Consider the following 17,202-nt stretch of genomic DNA (forward strand, 5'->3'; position numbering starts at 1 on the left):
ACCTTTACTAAGGACATAAACTTCACCACGACGTAGTGTCCCCATGAGTGACAGAACACTGAGCCAATTACAGCGCAATGCTCCTGTTTTTTGCTGGCTCGCCCCACCGCCACAGAAAGCACTGAGCTAAGCTGAAACACCTGCAATTTGGAGCTGCCTTACTCAAGAAAACAAAAATATGCCATGTGTGTATGCAAATGTATTAACTCAATGATATATATATATATATTTTGACATTGTTTGCAACTGATGTGCAACACTTATTAATGCCAAAATAACATGCAAAACAGGCAAGCCCCCCCACATGTTTATATAAATTTGATTTCTTGGGGGCAAAAATTCTGGGGCTCTGCCCTGAATGACAGGTTGCCACTGACACACCCCCATCTCCAGCTCCTGCATCACTCTCCGCCACATGGCCTCAAACTGCACCATTTTATTTCTCTCCATCGCCCAGAACTTTACATTTTTAGATAATAAAGAATTTGACCTTTCCGTTGAGTTTACAGTGGAAGATTGGTTGATTTCCAGTTTTTAATATTTAAGATGATTGATGAGAAAAGTATCATCCAACCAACGGGTATCTCAACACACCCTCATATTCCATGTCTTGAAATATGTAGACAGACGGATTAAACACAGTGTCTCCTGACCCCTCCTGTCTCAGCCTCCAGTATTTATGCTGCAGTAGTTTATGTGTCGGGGGGGTAGGGTCCGTTTGTTATATCTGGAGTACTTCTCCTGTCCTATTCGGTGTCCTGTGTGAATCTAAGTGTGCATTCTCTAATTCTCTCCTTCTCTCTTTCTTTCTCTCTCTCGGAGGACCTGAGCCCTAGGACCATGCCAGAAGAGGACTGGCCACCCCACATATGCTCTCTCTAATTCTCTCTTTCTTTCTCTCTCTCTGAAGACCTGAGCCCTAGGACCATGCCCCAGGACTACCTGACATGATGACTCCTTGCTGTCCCCAGTCCACCTGACCGTGCTGCTGCTCCAGTTTCAACTGTTCTGCCTTATTATTATTCGACCATGCTGGTCATTTATGATAATTTGAACATCTTGGCCATGTTCTGTTATAATCTCCACCCGGCACAGCCAGAAGAGGACTGGCCACCCCACATAGCCTGGTTCCTCTCTAGGTTTCTTCCTAGGTTTTGGCCTTTCTAGGGAGTTTTTCCTAGCCACCGTGCTTCTACACCTGCATTGCTTGCTGTTTGGGGTTTTAGGCTGGGTTTCTGTACAGCACTTTGAGATATCAGCTGATGTACGAAGGGCTATATAAATAAATTTGATTTGATTTATGATTTATTTCTGACAGCCAACTTTCTAACTCCACCCATATCTTTATGACGTCATAACATTCCCATAACATTCCCAGAAGGATTACTGAGTTATTGGTAGTTTTACACTTCAGACATGACTGCCGTTGTCCTATTCTCCCTGTGCACCTGCCAATGTAAATCCATTAAGTGAGACAAGTTACCAGACAGGACGTATTGCTAATGCTCTTCCCATTGATAACCTGAATGACAATTAACTTGTGGGTGGTGGTGGTGATGACGGCCTATTAGATGATGTCGTCCATCGGGATTCCCCCCAAGAAAGAAGACGCTCTGGATTGATCACTGGGGTCAGATGTGAAGGAGGTTGATCATCAGGAGTCAGATGTGAAGGAGGAGGTTGATCATCAGGAGTTTATGTCCTATCGTTTTGTTGGACAAGTTTGCTTACCACCAAAAGAAAACAACTTCCATTTCACATAATAATCAACTACAATGCTTCACCTTCTACAGTATAAACATGGTGTAGATTGGCTGTCAACAATTAAAAACAAGAAAAATACATATATTTTTCCCCACAAGCTTCTAGAACTCCCGTCTTCCTAAAAACACACTAGCTTCTAGAACTCGTCTTCCTAAAACCCACTAGCTTCTAGAACTCTCGTCTTTCTAAAACTCACTAGCTTCTAGAACTCTCATCTTCCTAAAACCCACTAGCTTCTAGAACTCTCATCTTCCTAAAACTCACTACCTTCTAGAACTCTTGTCCCCTTAGAACGAGTCCAAACAAAACTCATCTCCAATACAGAAAAACGTGTCAAAATAAATTGTGATCCATGGAAAAGCACTGGCTAAACGCAAAACACAAATATTTTTGACTGTCCACCCTTGAAACAATCAGCAACCAAGTTGTCCTTACCACCGACATGTCTGAGTTCAAGAGGAAACTCCTGTAATATCCGTAGTAACTTTCTACCTCACTGCAGAGCTTCTCTCTCTCTTCTCAGGGTTCACTCGATAGGCATGTTGTAGGATCGGGGCCCAGTCTCTAGTACATTTGGGTTGGCACATCTGAGAATGATCCCTGATATTATAAAAGCAGGGCAACAATGTCAATATAATTGTACCCAAAAATTGTCAGTTGGTTGCATAAATAATTCTTAATACTAAATGTTACATTAATTATAAATATGAAAACCAAATGTACACCCCTTTGTTAATATGTAATAATTAACATAATGGTGAGGCATGGAATAATAAAACATGTATCTTTTGTCAGGCTGAATGTTTGAAATATGAGGTGATTTGAGTCATGCTTCTTCAGTAGTGGAATAAAGACAATTAGCACTTGAGTGTTGTCAAGAAATGCTGGAGTGATGTAGGATTGTTAATAAAATTGATTATAGACCAATGTATTATACTGCGACCATGTGTATGTAAGTACCTGCAAGTACCTTGAAATTAAGTTGTTTTAAAGTTGTTGAAAAAAACAACCCAAAACAACATTTTTAACTTTCCCATTCAACTACAACCGAACGCATATTGGACGTTGGGCATAGCCTTCTTTTCAATGTCTTTCCAATTACATTTTTCCCCCCCAAGTTTCCAAATCAATAACTGTCACAAGAATGTCTAGTTCCAATGATATGAACTCAAAACTCACGATCTACTTTGACCAATTCCCCAGTCAGACTGCTGGGGGTTGTAAGGCCCCTTCATAGAATAATTGGACAAAGTCCCAGAATTTCTGCAAAAGGTAAGTTCTTTATTCAGAGAGCTCCGAAAATCATACAAGCACATAGCCTTTTATACCTCACATTTGGTCATATAAATACCCCTACTCTTCTCAAACACTGTCAATGCTGTTTTACAAGTCTTTTCCAACACATACATTGCTTATCATATCCTGAAACATGTTACATAATCTACTGCAAGCCTAACGGTTTCCCTCAGCCCTGGGTGGGGAGACCTCCTTCCTGTTATCAGTTTTACAGTGGTCACAAGTTGTCTGTCACAAGCTGTCTGTTAACAGTTACTCTTTTCCTTGAATGTCTCACTTGAATTGCTAAATAGTAAAGTCTTCATTTAACACACAATAGAGAATTACAGTCTATTAATTCTAATTCTTTACACAGTTATACGTTTCAGGGTGGAATCCTTTAGTCATTACCTTAAACATATACATTCCATTATCAATAACCAATATGCAGAAACTGTTTGTGATATATTGAAAGCCTAAACATAAAATGTGCTATATACACAAACATCTGCCACAATAATCATATTACTTGAATTTTTCTTAAACAAGTACCTGAAATAAACTGCACAAGCACCAGAAACGCTGTTGTTTTGACAAGTAGCAATAAATCAATGATATCGATTAGGGGGGAGGTCAGATTGTACGTGCTGTTGAAACGAACACAACTAAAAAAACAAATGGAAGAGATATATTTCACCTCACTGGTTAGAGGACAACCTGCAGAAGACAGTCAGCTACATGTTGGAGTGATGCATTTAAATGTAGGGGTCGCTAAACAAAGGAACACAACACTTATTTGTCATCACTCATCGATATCATGTTGAAATCAATTGTGCCGAGAGGAGGGAGATGAGGTTGTCCGTCCTGTTAAAACTAACAGCTCAAAAACCACACGGAATCTGGGAATAATGTGTACATCCCTGGTTAGAGGAAAATGTGTAGAAAACAGCTCGCCACATTGTTGCATTTTGACTCAAGTGGGTCACCAACGTGGTAAGTGTAACGACTCCTTTTGTTAGTCACTTTTCGTTAAATCTCATAAGTAGTACTCTTCCATTTCAGAGCCTGGATTTTTCCCCTGAGGCTAATATCCACATCATGCTGAAATCAATAGAACAGGGGGCAAACGTTTAGGGTTCTACATTGTGACATCATTCAAATAATCCTACTATAATGTTAAAACATTCTACATTGTGACATCATTAGAATAATCCTACTACCATGTTAAAACATTCTACATTGTGACATTATTTCATTGATATCATGAAACAACTCCTTCATGTATGTATTTTCTGATGTTTGATCAGAGATCTTTTTTCAGAGATTCTCTGGTCACATTGATCACAGCTATGACGTTTCTCTCCTGTGTGTGTTCTCTGGTGTATCTTCAGAGGGCTAGATTGAACAAAACTCTTCCCACATTGATCACAGCTATAAGGTTTCTCTCCTGTGTTTTCTCAGATGAATCTTCAGTTCCCCAGATTGAACAAAATTCTTCCCACATACAGTACAGCTATAAGATTTCTCTCCTGTGTGTCTTCTCTGGTGTGTCTTCAGAAGGCTAGACGTAAAAAAAAACTTCCCACATTGAGTACAGCTATAGGATTTCTCTCCTGTGTGTGTTCTCTGGTGTGACATCAGGCCATATGGCTGAGTGAAACTCTTCCCACATTCATCACAGCTATATGGTTTAAATGATTTCTCTCCTGTGTGTGTTCTCTGGTGTGATATTAGGCTTCTTAGCTGAGTAAAACTCTTCCCACATTGATCACAGATAAAAGGTTTCTCTCCTGTGTGTGTTCTCTGGTGTGATATCAGGCTGGTTGAATGAGCAAAACTCCTCCCACATTCATCACAGCTATATGGTTTCTCGCCTGTGTGTGTTCTCTGGTGTGATATTAGGCTTCTTAGCTGAGTAAAACTCTTCCCACATTGATTACAGCTATAAGGTTTCTCTCCAGTGTGTATTCTCTGGTGTGATATCAGGTTGCTTAGCTGAATAAAACTCTTCCCACATTGATCACAGCTATAAGGTTTCTCTCCTGTGTGTGTTCTTTGGTGTACAATAAGATGGCTAGATGTATCAACACGCTTCCCACATTGAGTACAGCAATAAGGTTTCTCTACTGTGTGGATTCTCTGATGAATTTTAATGCCTGCTGATGAGGTGGATCTCTTCCCATAGTCAGAGCGGTGAATTATCTTCCCTGTGGGTCTCTGCTGGTGTTTCTTGAGGAGTTCTGATCTGGAGAGACTCTTCTCTGCCTCTTCAGCATCATGAGGTTGTTGAGGCTCCCCAGAGGATCCACGATAGTCCCATATCTCTCCTGTGTGAACAACAAAGTCAGACAGATGATTAAAGGCCCACAACAGCGGAAATCCACTGTAAAAGGTGAGGCCAACAGCGTAGCCATGATGTTGTACAACAATTGACGTATGTAATGAATGTAATGATTATTTGACAATTGTCTTAAAATGAGCAAGAATAGTCATATTTTCTCTTGTTTTCACATTAGTAGTAACATCTAAGATTGTAGACTAGAAATAAGTAAATCATGTTGTTGAAACTCTAAGCAGTGTGCCAGACGACTTTTGGTCTCCAATATAGGCCCCTTTCTGTGTTTAATAAAATTGTATGTACTATATCTTCCTAGAGCAAAAATGGTGAGCAAAGATTTTAGTTTTTCACAATGTATTCTGAATGGGGGAAACTCAGGGGAGTAACCTCCATTTCCAGGTTGCTAATGAGAGCATTTCACACTACTTTGGATTAGAGGTCGACCGATTATGATTTTTCAACGCCAATACCGATTATTGGAGGACCAAAAAAGCCGATACCGATTTTTAAAATATATTTTTTTAATGTATTTGTAATAATGACAATTCAAAACAATACTGAATGAACACTTATTTTAACTTAATATAATACATCAATCAACTCATTAAAGTTATCTAGCATTAAAGTTATCTTATAAAAACAATCAATCAACCATAATCACTAGTTAACCACACATGGTTGATGATATTACTAGATATTATCTAGCATGTCCTGCGTTGCATATAATCTGACTGAGCATACAATCATGCGAGTATCTAAGTATCTGACTGAGCGGTGGTAGGCAGAAGCAGGCGCCAAGCATTGCGCTGTTGTGTGTCAAGCATTGCGCTGTTTATGACTTCAAGCCTATCAACTCCCGAGATGAGGCTGGTGTAACCGAAGTGAAATGGCTAGCTAGTTAGCGTGCGCTAATAGCGTTTCAAACATCACCCGCTCTGAGCCTTGGAGTAGTTGTTCCCCTTGCTCTGCATGGGTAACGCTGCCCCGAGGGTGGCTGTTGTCGTTGTGTTCCTGGTTCGAGCCCAGGGAGGAGTGAGGAGAGGGATGGAAGCTATACTGTTACACCAGTAATACTAAAGTGCCTTAAAGAACATCCAATAGTCAAAGGTTAATGAAATACAAATGGTATAGAGGGACATAGTCCTATAATTCCTATAATAACTACAACCTAAAACTTCTTACCTTGGAATATTGAAGACTCATGTTAAAAGGAACCACCAGCTTTCATATGTTCTCATGTTCTGAGCAAGGAACTTAAACGTTAGCTTTTTTACATGGCACATATTAATTTCTTCTCCAACACTTTGCTTTTGCATTATTTAAACCAAATTGAACATGTTTCATTATTTATTTGAGGCTAAATGTATTTTATTGATGTATTATATTAAGTTAAAATAAGTGTTCATTCAGTATTGTTGTAATTGTCATTATTACAAATACATTTTTTTAAATTGGCCGATTAATCGGAATCTGCTTTTTTGGTCCTTCAATAATCGTTATCGGTGTTGAAAAATCATAATCGGTCGACCTCTAATTATGGTTGAATTCTCCTCATGGATGAATTCTAGAATATGCTATATAGCCTAGGCACCTGTTTAAACTATCATTATGACATCATGGATGAATTCTAGAATATACTATATAGCCTAGGCACCTGTTTAAACTATCATTATGACATCATGGATGAATTCTAGAATATACTATATAGCCTAGAAACCTGGTTAAAACAATCATTGAGACATCATGGATGGCCAGTCCTTGTATTCATAGTGAATTCAGGGGGAGCTGAACTCAAACCTGGGCCCAGGGACTGTAAGCCAAAACCTTAGAACTGTTACACCAAGATGTCGGAACCTCTTGACGAGGTCGCTAGTTGTTGGGTTACGGTTGCTACAATAGCTTTCTCTTTGAATTTGAGAGTGGTTACACTTCTCCTTCCCCCATCACTCAGCTGTTCACCAAACCAAGTCTCTGGGCAGTCATTTTGATGCTGTTTAAAAAACCCACACAACCCAGCAATCTGCAGTTCAAACAATAACAAATCTGTCATTCCACCACTGTTTTGGTAATACAATGATTATGGGATTGGAGAAATGTAACTACAGACAGACCTATGGATGCAAGGACTGACCATCCATTATATCAACATTATAGTTTTAACAATGTTGAGGTTATACAGTGTTGATTTACATTGTTTCTAAACATTAAAGTAAAAAAAGCTTATTCTGGGTTCTGATGGGGAAAACAGTTGAACTAAGCTCATGAGGCATGTGTTATATTCTTCAAGAATCAATGGCTATAAATTAATAATTTAAATGTCACAATAGATTTCCACTTTAACACCAAACATCAGTCCAACAACTGCAGAGTTTGTGCCTCTGATTTTAAGACAGTACTTACTAGTGTTAATCAAGGAACGGTTTCTCAAAACCATCTTATGGCTAAATTCTTCGTTAGAACCATTGGATGCCTTAAGATGCGTTTGGGAAACCGGGCCCAGATATCCAGGTTCCTCCTCTTCTCCCTCCTCCTTTTTCGATGTAACAGTCATCTCCTCTTTCACGCCATAAACTGCATCCTCCTCTCCTTTTACTGTAACATCCTCCTCCTCTTTCAAGCTGAACGCGTCTTCCTCTTCTTTCACAGTAACGGCCTCACTCTCTATTTCTTGATTTACTGTGATATCTTCCTCCTCTTTAGAAGGAGAGTAGCTTAGTGACCGCATGTTCGGAGATGTTAGCTAGCTAGGCTAATGCTAACTTAACCACCCCGCAGCCGAATAATAACAACACTGAAATATGAAATTAAATCGGATAACTAACTAGACGATAGAAGTGGTTTTAAAACACTGTGGCTAATATACACGAAAGCGTCTAAAGAGCTATATTGGTTCGGCTAATTTGTCAATCAAGCTACGGAGGTGTCTGACTAACTGTTGCTGCTGATGAAAGAAGCGTGCTGTTTTATACGTCACACCATCAGCATTACCTTAAAGTCTAAGACCGCCATCTGCTGACTGGAGTGGGTAACGCAGTTGAGTAAAATAGTATTTCTGTCCGCCATCTTTGATCCATTTCAGGTCTGTGTACCCCTCTCTCCTAGTATTTCTGTCCGCCATCTTTGCTGAAGAAAGTCCAACAGTCACTTGTGCAGCAGCAGCCTCCCCCGGTCCTAGTGCCGAACCGATAAGACGTTTAAGATGCGATGGAACGGTTGACGAAAAAAATAAATCACAGAAAAAAATATATTGACTGATATTGATTTATTTAGGGGGGGTAATTCATATTTTAGGACTAGCGTCGTCTCTGATTCCAACCCTTTAACTTTTTGTCTGAAAATTAAATAAACATTTTACTCAACTGCGTTACCCAGTCCAGTCAGCAGATGGCGGTCTGGGAATTTATGGTTATGCTGTTGGTGTGACGTATAATCTAGTGGACGGAACGCTTCTTTCAGCAGCAGCAACAGTGAGTCAGACATCTCGGTAGCTTGCTAGACAAATTAGCCGAACCAATATAGCTCTTTAGACGCTTTCGTGTATATTAGCCACTGTGTTTTAAACCCATTGCTGTCGTCTAGTTAGTTATCCGATTTAATTTCATATTTACGGTGTAGTTATTATTATTCAGCTAGCGGGGTGGTTAAGTTAGCATTAGCCTTAGCTAACATCCCCGACCATGCGGTCACCAAGCTACTCTCCTTCTAATGAAGAGAAGGATATCACAGTAAAACAAGAAGTAGAGAGTGGGGCCTTTACTGTGAAAGAAGAGGAGGACGCGTTCAGAGTGAAAGACGAGGAAGATATCACAGTAAAACAAGAAGTAGAGAGTGGGGCCTTTACTGTGAAAGAAGAGGAGGACGCGTTCAGAGTGAAAGAGGAGGATGGTGTTACAGTGAAAGGAGAGCATGTAGTTTATGGCGTGAAAGAGGAGGGGGAGGAGATGACTGTAACATCGAAAGAGGAGGAACGTGGATATCTGGTTCCGGTTTCCCAAACGCATCTTAAGGCGTCCAATGGTTCTAACGATGAACTCAACCGTAAGATGGTTTTGAGAAACCGTTCCCTGATTAACACTAGTAAGTACTGTCTTAACAACAGAGGCACAAACTCTTCAGTTGAACTGATGTTTGGTGTTAAGGTGGAAATCTGCAATCGCTACATCCATATTGTGACTTTTAAATTATTTATTTACAGCCATTGATTCTTAAAGAATATAACACATGCCTCATGAGCGGAGTTCAACTGTTGTACCCCATCAGAACCCCAAATAATATTTTTTTTACTATAATGTTTAGAAACAATGTAAATCAACACTGTATAGCAGTTAAGAACAAATTCTTATTTTCATTAACGGACTAGGAACAGTGGGTTAATTGCCTGTTCAGGGGCAGAACGACAGATTTGTACCATGTCAGCTCGGGGATGTGAACTTGCAACCGGTTACTAGTCCAACGCTCTAACCACTAGGCTACCCTGCTGCCTCAACATGGTTAAAACAATAATGTTGATATCATGGATGGTCAGTCCTTGCATCCATAGGTCTGTCTGTAGTTACATTTATCCAAACCCATAATCATTTTATTACCAAAATAGTGGTGGAATGACAGATTTGTTATTGTTTGAACTGCAGATTGCTGGGTTGTGTGGGGTTTTTAAACAGCAACAAAATGGCTGCCCAGAGACTTGGTTAACAGCTGAGGGATGGGGGAAGGAGAAGTGTAACCACTCTCAAATTCATAGAGAACGATATTGTAGAAACCTTAACCCAACACCTAGCGACCTCGTCAAGAAGTTCAGACATCTTGGCGTAACAGTGATAAGGTGTTGACTTGACAGTCGCTGGACCCAGGTTTGAGTTCAGCTCAGGGCCTCTCCCTGAATTCACTACACTATGAATACAAGGACTGGCCATCCATGAGGTCATAATGATAATTTAACCAGTTTTCTAGGCTATATAGTATATTCTAGAATTCATCCATGATGTCATAATGATAGTTTAACCAGGTTTCTAGGATATATAGTATATTCTAGAATTCATCCATGATGTCATAATGATAGTTTAACCAGGTTTCTAGGCTATATAGTATATTCTCTCATTTTGTCTGTCACAGTTGAAGTGTACCTATGATGAAAATTACAGGCCTCTCATCTTTTTAAGTGGGAGAACTTAAACGCAATTGGTGGCTGACTAAATACTTTTTTTGACCCACAGTATGTCATGCAACAACAACCAAAGTGCTTCTTCGTTCATTACAGGTATATTTGTTGTTCGGTGAAGTTGTGGGCCAATATGGATAACAGTGTACAAACCCTCATTGTCAGGTTGATGGAAAAGCCAAAAAGCATTTTACTGGTTGAAGTGTTTTTTGATTTGCGATGACGACACAAACATTATATTAAGCAGGACAGTCAATCGATCCTTACAATTAACATCCAAAGTAGTGTGAAATGCTCTCATAAGCAACCTGGAAATGGAGGTTACTTCCCTGAGTTTTCCCCCATTCACATTCAGAATACATTGTGAAAAACTAAAATCTTTGCTCACCATTTTTGCTCCTGGCAGATATACTACATCCATAACTAGTGGTTTCCTCATTAGCAGATATACTACATCCATAACTAGTGGTTTCCTCATTACCAGATATACTACATCCATAACTAGTGGTTTCCTCATTAGCAGATATACTACATCCATAACTAGTGGTTTCCTCATTACCAGTGTCACGGTGCTGACTTTTGCCTAATACCTGCAGCAAATGCCTCTACCCCGTCTTCTGGCTGGGCAGAGTACTTTAGGATTTTAGTTACTGCGGTGTAACAAGGGCCTAGGCGTGCGGCAAGTTTCTGGAGCTGTGGCTAAACCACACTTTCACACTGACACTGCCCTGCTGCTTGCACCGGCCGCTTACTCGGGGACTGTAGATTGCTTACACTGAGTGCTTACTCGGGGACTGTAGATTGCTTACACTGAGTGCTTACACTGGGACGGTAGATTGCTTATTACGTCATCTTAGACCTGTGTCTAAATGGAAGCTTCTTATTCTAAATCTAGGTCATGCACTACTAACTCTCATTCTGCTGCTTCCGTGTTACTGTTGGCTGATTCTACTTAATGATACCAGCTGGTTGTTTCTACCACTTGAGGCGGCGTAGGTGGCATGTCAAGCGTCAGCTGGGAGAAGTCTATGATAGGTATCTCCTCTGCTTCCCCCTGTTGTCCAGTTTCTGCAGGTGTGGTCCATGGTTCCATGAGGTCCCGTGAATGCCCTGTGTTGCTGTCCCCATTGCTTGATGGAGTGGGCAGATTCTTTTCATCTCTTGTCACACCAGATATACGACATCCATAACTAGTGGTTTCCTCATTAGCATGGAGGAGTTTATGCAATCAAATTGCCCTCGTGCTGCAATTTTAGAAAACACAAAGGGGCCTGTATTGTAGACCAAAAGTCTTCTACCACACTGCTTAGTGTTTCAACAACATGAATAACTTATTTCTAGTCTACAATCTTAGATGTTACTATTAATGTGAAAACAAGACAAAATATGACTTCTTGCTCATTTTAAGACAATTTTAACATTCATTACAGACGTCAATTGTTGTACAACATCATGGCTATGCTGTTGGCATCAACTTTTACACTGGATTATTGCTGTTGTGGGCCTTTAATCATCTGTCTGACTTTGTTGTTCACACAGGAGAGAGACGTGACTATCGTGGATCCTCTGGGGAGCCGCAACAACCTCATGATGCTGAGGAGACAGAGAAGAGTCTCTCCAGATCAGAACACCTCAATAAACACCCGCAGAGACCCACAAGGAAGAGAACTCACTGCTGCTCTGACTGTGGGAAGATATTCACATCATCAGGCATTAAAATTCATCAGAGAACACACACAGGAGAGAAATCTTATAGCTGTGGTCAATGTTGGAGGAGTTTTACAACATTAATCTCTCTGAAAGTACACCAGAGAACACACACGAGAGAAACGTTATAGCTGTGATCATTGTGGGAAGAGTTTTGTTTATGCTTGCCATCTGACTCAACACCAGAGAACACACACAGGAGAGAAACCTTATAGCTGTGATCAATGTGGGAAGAGATTTGCTACATCTAGCCACCTGACTCTACACCAGAGAACACACACAGGAGAGAAACCTTTTAGCTGTGGTCAATGTGGGAGGAGATTTGCTACATCTGGCCACCTGACTCTACACCAGAGAACACACACTGGAGAGAAACCTTATAGCTGTGGTCAATGTGGGAGGAGTTTTAGTCGATCTGGAGATCTGACAGTGCACAAGAGAATACACACAGGAGAGAAACCTTATAGCTGTGATCAATGTGGGAAGAGTTTTACTTCATCTGGCAATCTGACTCGACACCAGAGAACACACACAGGAGAGAACTCTTATAGCTATGGTCAATGTTGTAGGAGTTTTACAACATTAATCTCTCTGAAAGTACACCAGAGAACACACCCAGGAGAGAAACCTTATAGCTGTGATCAATGTGGGAAGAGTTTTGTTTATGCTTGCCATCTGACTATACACCAGAGAACACACACAGGAGAGAAATCTTATAGCTGTGATCAATGTGGGAAGAGTTTTGTTTCATCTAGCCATCTGAATATACACCAGAGAACACACACAGGAGAGAAATCTTATAGCTGTGGTCAATGTGGGAGGAGTTTTAGTCGATCTGGAGATCTGACAGTGCACAAGAGAATACACACAGGAGAGAAACCTTATAGCTGTGATCAATGTGGGAAGAGATTTGCTACATCTGGCTACCTGACTCTACACCAGAGAACACACACAGGAGAGAAATCTTATAGCTGTGGTCAATGTGGGAGGAGTTTTAGTCGCTCTGGAGATCTGACAGTGCACAAGAGAACACACACAGGAGAGAAATCTTATAGCTGTGATCAATGTGGGAAGAGTTTTACTTCATCTGGCAATCTGACTCGACACCAGAGAACACGCACAGGAGAGAAATCTTATAGGAGTTTTACAACATTAATCTCTATGAAAGTACACCAGAGAACACACACAGGAGAGAAATCTTATAGCTGTGATCAATGTGGGAAGAGTTTTAGTCGATCTGGAGATCTGACTCAACACCAGAGAACACACAGGATTGAAATCTCATAGCTGTGACCAGAGATAATCTGATAAAAGATCTCTGGTCAAATATTAGAAAATACATACATGAAGTAGTTGTTTCATGATTTCAATGAATTAATGGCACAATGTAGAATTTTTTAACATTGTAGTAGGAGTATTGTAATGATTTCACAATGTAGAAGCCTAACTTCACTTATGAATTGATATCAACATGTTATGGATATTAGCCTAATGGGGAAAAATCCAGGCTCTGAAATGGAACCCCCGGACAGGGCCAAACAGGAAGGATATAACCCCACCCACTTTGCCAAAGCACAGCCCCCACACCGCTAGAGGGATATCTTCAACCACCAACTTACCATCCTGAGACAAGGCTGAGTAAAGCCCACAAAGATCTCCGCCACGGCACAACCCAAGGGGGAGCGCCAACCCAGACAGGAAGATCACGTCAGTGACTCAACCCACTCAAGTGATGCACCCCTCCTAGGGACGGCATGAAAGTGCACCAGTTTGCCAGTGACCCAGCCCCTGTAATATAGGGTTAGAGGCAGAGAATCCCAGTGGAGAGACAGCAAGGACGGTTCGTTGCTCCAGAGCCTTTCCGTTTACCTTCACACTCCTGGGCCAGACTACACTCAATCATATGACCTACTGAAGAGATGAGTCTTCAGTAAAGACTTAAAGGTTGAGACCGAGTCTGCGTCTCTCACATGGATAGGCAGACCATTCCATTCAAATGGAGATCTACAGGAGAAAGCCCTGCCTCCAGCTGTTTGCTTAGAAATTCTAGGGATAATTAGGAGTTGTGTTACACTTACCACGTTGGTGACCCACTTGAATCAAAATGCAACACTTCAAAATGTAGCGTGCTGTTTTCTACAAATTGTCCTCTAACCAGGGATGTACTCCCAGGGATGTACTCCCAGATTCCGTGAGGTTTTTGAGCTGTTAGTTTTAACAGGATGTGCAACCTCATCTCTCTCCTCTCTCACAATTTTTTTTACCATGATCTCGATGAGTGATGGCAAATAAGTGCTGCATTCCCTTGTTTAGCGACCCCTATATTTAATGCATCGCTCCCAAATGTAGCTGACTCTTCTGCAGGTTGTCCTCTAATCAGGGAGGTAAAATATATCTCCCATTTCCATGTGTTTTTTTTGTTGTGTCAGTTTCAACAGCACGTACAACCTAATTTCCCCTTTAATCGATATCAGTGATTTATTGCGTCTTGTCAAAACAACAGCGTTTTTGGTGCTTGTGCAGTTTATAAGGAGCTTGTTTTAAAAAATACAAGAAATATGATTATTGTGGCAGATGTTTGTCTATATAGCACATTTTATGTTTAGGTTTTCAATTTATCCCAAACTGTTTCTGCATATTGGTTATTGATTTGGAGACATTAAAACTGTGTTTTGACATTGGGGATATCACACCTAGCAAAATGTAATTGAAAAGACGTTGAAAATAAGACTATGTAACCGAATATTTCATATTTACATTTCATGTAACATTTAGTAATCATAATTATTTATGCAACCAACTGACAATTTTTGGGTACAATTATATTGACGTTGTTGCCCTGCTTTTAAAATATCAGGGTTAATTTTCCAGCCTGCTGAAGGTGTGGTGGAGTGGTAAACACCACCCCCTGCTCTACCAGGGGCTTGAGGTGGTCTCCCACAGCTCTGCTTGTGTCATGTTCTGTGGCCTTGCCGTTCCATTTCTTGACTGCCCCTGTAACACAGAAATAAATAAATTTAGTCATATTGTATAAAACATTAAAAGTAATCATTATGGAGCGTCTATGGCCTCAGTTACACCTGGCACCTAAATGTGACTTCTGTCATCCGATCACTCCAAGCTGCATTAGGTTCAGATCTACCAGGATTGGCCTTTGACAGTCTGGATGCAGTCAGGCCACTGAATATAAATAAGCAATGTAAAGAGGTGGGGTGAATGAGTGGGGAAAAGTACATTCTACACAAATGACCATAATAGCAAAGAACAAATGTGTGTGCCTGAGACCTCCTGTCTCAGCCTCCAGTATTTATGCTGCAGTAGTTTATGTGTCGGGGGGCTAGGGTCAGTTTGTTATATCTGGAGTACTTCTCCTGTCCTATTCGGTGTCCTGTGTGAATTTAAGTGTGCTCTTTCTAATTCTCTCTTTCTCTCTCTCGGAGGACCTGAGCCCTAGGACCATGCCTCAGGACTACCTGACATGATGACTCCTTGCTATCCCCAGTCCACCTGGCCGTGCTGCTGCTCCAGTTTCAACTGTTCTGCCTTATTATTATTGGACCATGCTGGTCATTTATGAACATTTGAACATCTTGGCCATGTTCTGTTATAATCTCCACCCGGCACAGCCAGAAGAGGACTGGCCACCCCACATAGCCTGGTTCCTCTCTAGGTTTCTTCCTAGGTTTTGGCCTTTCTAGGGAGTTTTTCCTAGCCACCGTGCTTCTACACCTGCATTGCTTGCTGTTTGGGGTTTTAGGCTGGGTTTCTGTACAGCACTTTGAGATATCAGCTGATATCAGAAGGGCTTTATAAATTAAATTTGATTGATTTTGATTTGAAATTAACTTTCATACAGCCAAAAGGGGTGGGAAATTACACCAATATCAGTCGTCAATTTGCACTAATGTAAATAAACATGGATGATGGAACATATTCCCTTTTGCTGATGTGATGAACCACTAAGGGGACATAAATATTTACCATCTAAACCATGTGTGTCCTCTCACCTCTCTGGCTGTAGAAGTGTTCTTCCTAACCAGTCCCTCAACAGCTCTCTGACTGAGCTCCACCCTCACTGGGTCTTCAGAGGAGAGGAAGGCTGAGGAGGGTTGGAAGGATGAATGGATCAGTCACTCAATAAAGTGTAGAGCTGCTGTCTGACAAAATCACAATTTTAGTAGTTAATTAAAATAAATAAGGCTTTATGACTGCTGAACACCAACTATCAATCACTTAGATTGTGTAATTTCAGGTAGCGATACATCCATGGGACGTCCCTAGCCCATTGAAGTTTACATCTAAAATGGTTAAGTTAGGGTTTAGGGTAGGGATGTCCCAAGAATCCCAGATAGCATTGACCATTGTGCATTTGTAACCGATGTGAAATGGCTAGCTAGTTAGCCTGGTGTGCGCTAATAGCGATGATAACGATGTTTCGTGGGAGGCAGTTGTTTATGTGTGCAGAGTCCCTGGTTCGAGCCCAGGTAGGGGCGAGGAGAGGGACGGAAGCTATACTGTTACACATTCTTCAGTCTCTTTTACGTAGCCGGTGTAAAAGAAACACAGACAAGACAAGTAGGCGCTTAGGTCATTATGGTCATTGTAGTTTTAAAAAAATAGCATCTAATTATGTGTTACTGTATGTTAGAGAAGAATGTGTTCTTTCTATTCCAGGGGACAGCAGAGGAACTTCATCGATTCCACTCCTTCATCAATACAAGCAGTGAACATCTGAAATTCACCCTCACCTTTAATGCGCATGAAACAAGTTACCAGATGGTTGGACTATACTTTTCTCATCAATCATCTTAAATACCATACTTAAAAACTGGAAATCAACCAATCCTTACCTATGATGTTAACTACAACAGAAATAACTTAAAATGTATAACTTTAAATTAAACCAATCGTTTGCACTCATGACTTGAGTGATTAAAGTAAACCAACGTTTTGGAAAGAC

At 40.8% G+C, this 17,202-nt stretch overlaps 2 protein-coding genes and 1 pseudogene across 2 annotated transcripts; 2 read left to right on the forward strand and 1 right to left on the reverse strand.

Annotated features, from left to right (window-relative positions):
• Window positions 1–4,243: 4,243 nt before the first annotated feature.
• Window positions 4,244–8,623, reverse strand: LOC118938124 (annotated as a pseudogene).
• Window positions 8,624–8,809: 186 nt separating this feature from the next.
• Window positions 8,810–12,461, forward strand: LOC118938138. The gene is made up of 3 exons (XM_036939859.1): window positions 8,810–9,454; window positions 10,591–10,634; window positions 12,075–12,461. Exons 1-3 carry the CDS (start codon window positions 9,055–9,057, stop codon window positions 12,324–12,326), a joined length of 696 nt encoding a protein of 231 aa, XP_036795754.1. The 5' UTR covers window positions 8,810–9,054; the 3' UTR covers window positions 12,327–12,461.
• Window positions 12,336–13,865, forward strand: LOC118938496 (zinc finger protein 135-like; the record flags this gene model as incomplete). Its single annotated transcript, XM_036942535.1, has 1 exon — window positions 12,336–13,865. A coding segment is annotated over one exon (1,194 nt), but the record flags the coding sequence as incomplete, so codon positions are not given.
• Between the last annotated feature and the right edge of the window lie 3,337 nt (window positions 13,866–17,202).

The sequence above is a fragment of the Oncorhynchus mykiss genome, chromosome 13 (assembly GCF_013265735.2).
Source record: "Oncorhynchus mykiss isolate Arlee chromosome 13, USDA_OmykA_1.1, whole genome shotgun sequence".
Classification (NCBI taxonomy): Eukaryota; Metazoa; Chordata; class Actinopteri; order Salmoniformes; family Salmonidae; genus Oncorhynchus; species Oncorhynchus mykiss.

Excerpts from the sequence above, each read along its gene's own strand:
- LOC118938138 (XM_036939859.1), top strand. The coding sequence starts at position 9,055 with ATGCGGTCACCAAGCTACTCTCCTTCTAATGAAGAGAAGGATATCACA. Across the intron at positions 9,455-10,590 it reads CCGTTCCCTGATTAACACTA|TATGTCATGCAACAACAACC; the intron begins GTAAGTACTGTC and ends TTTGACCCACAG. Across the intron at positions 10,635-12,074 it reads TGCTTCTTCGTTCATTACAG|GAGAGAGACGTGACTATCGT; the intron begins GTATATTTGTTG and ends TTGTTCACACAG.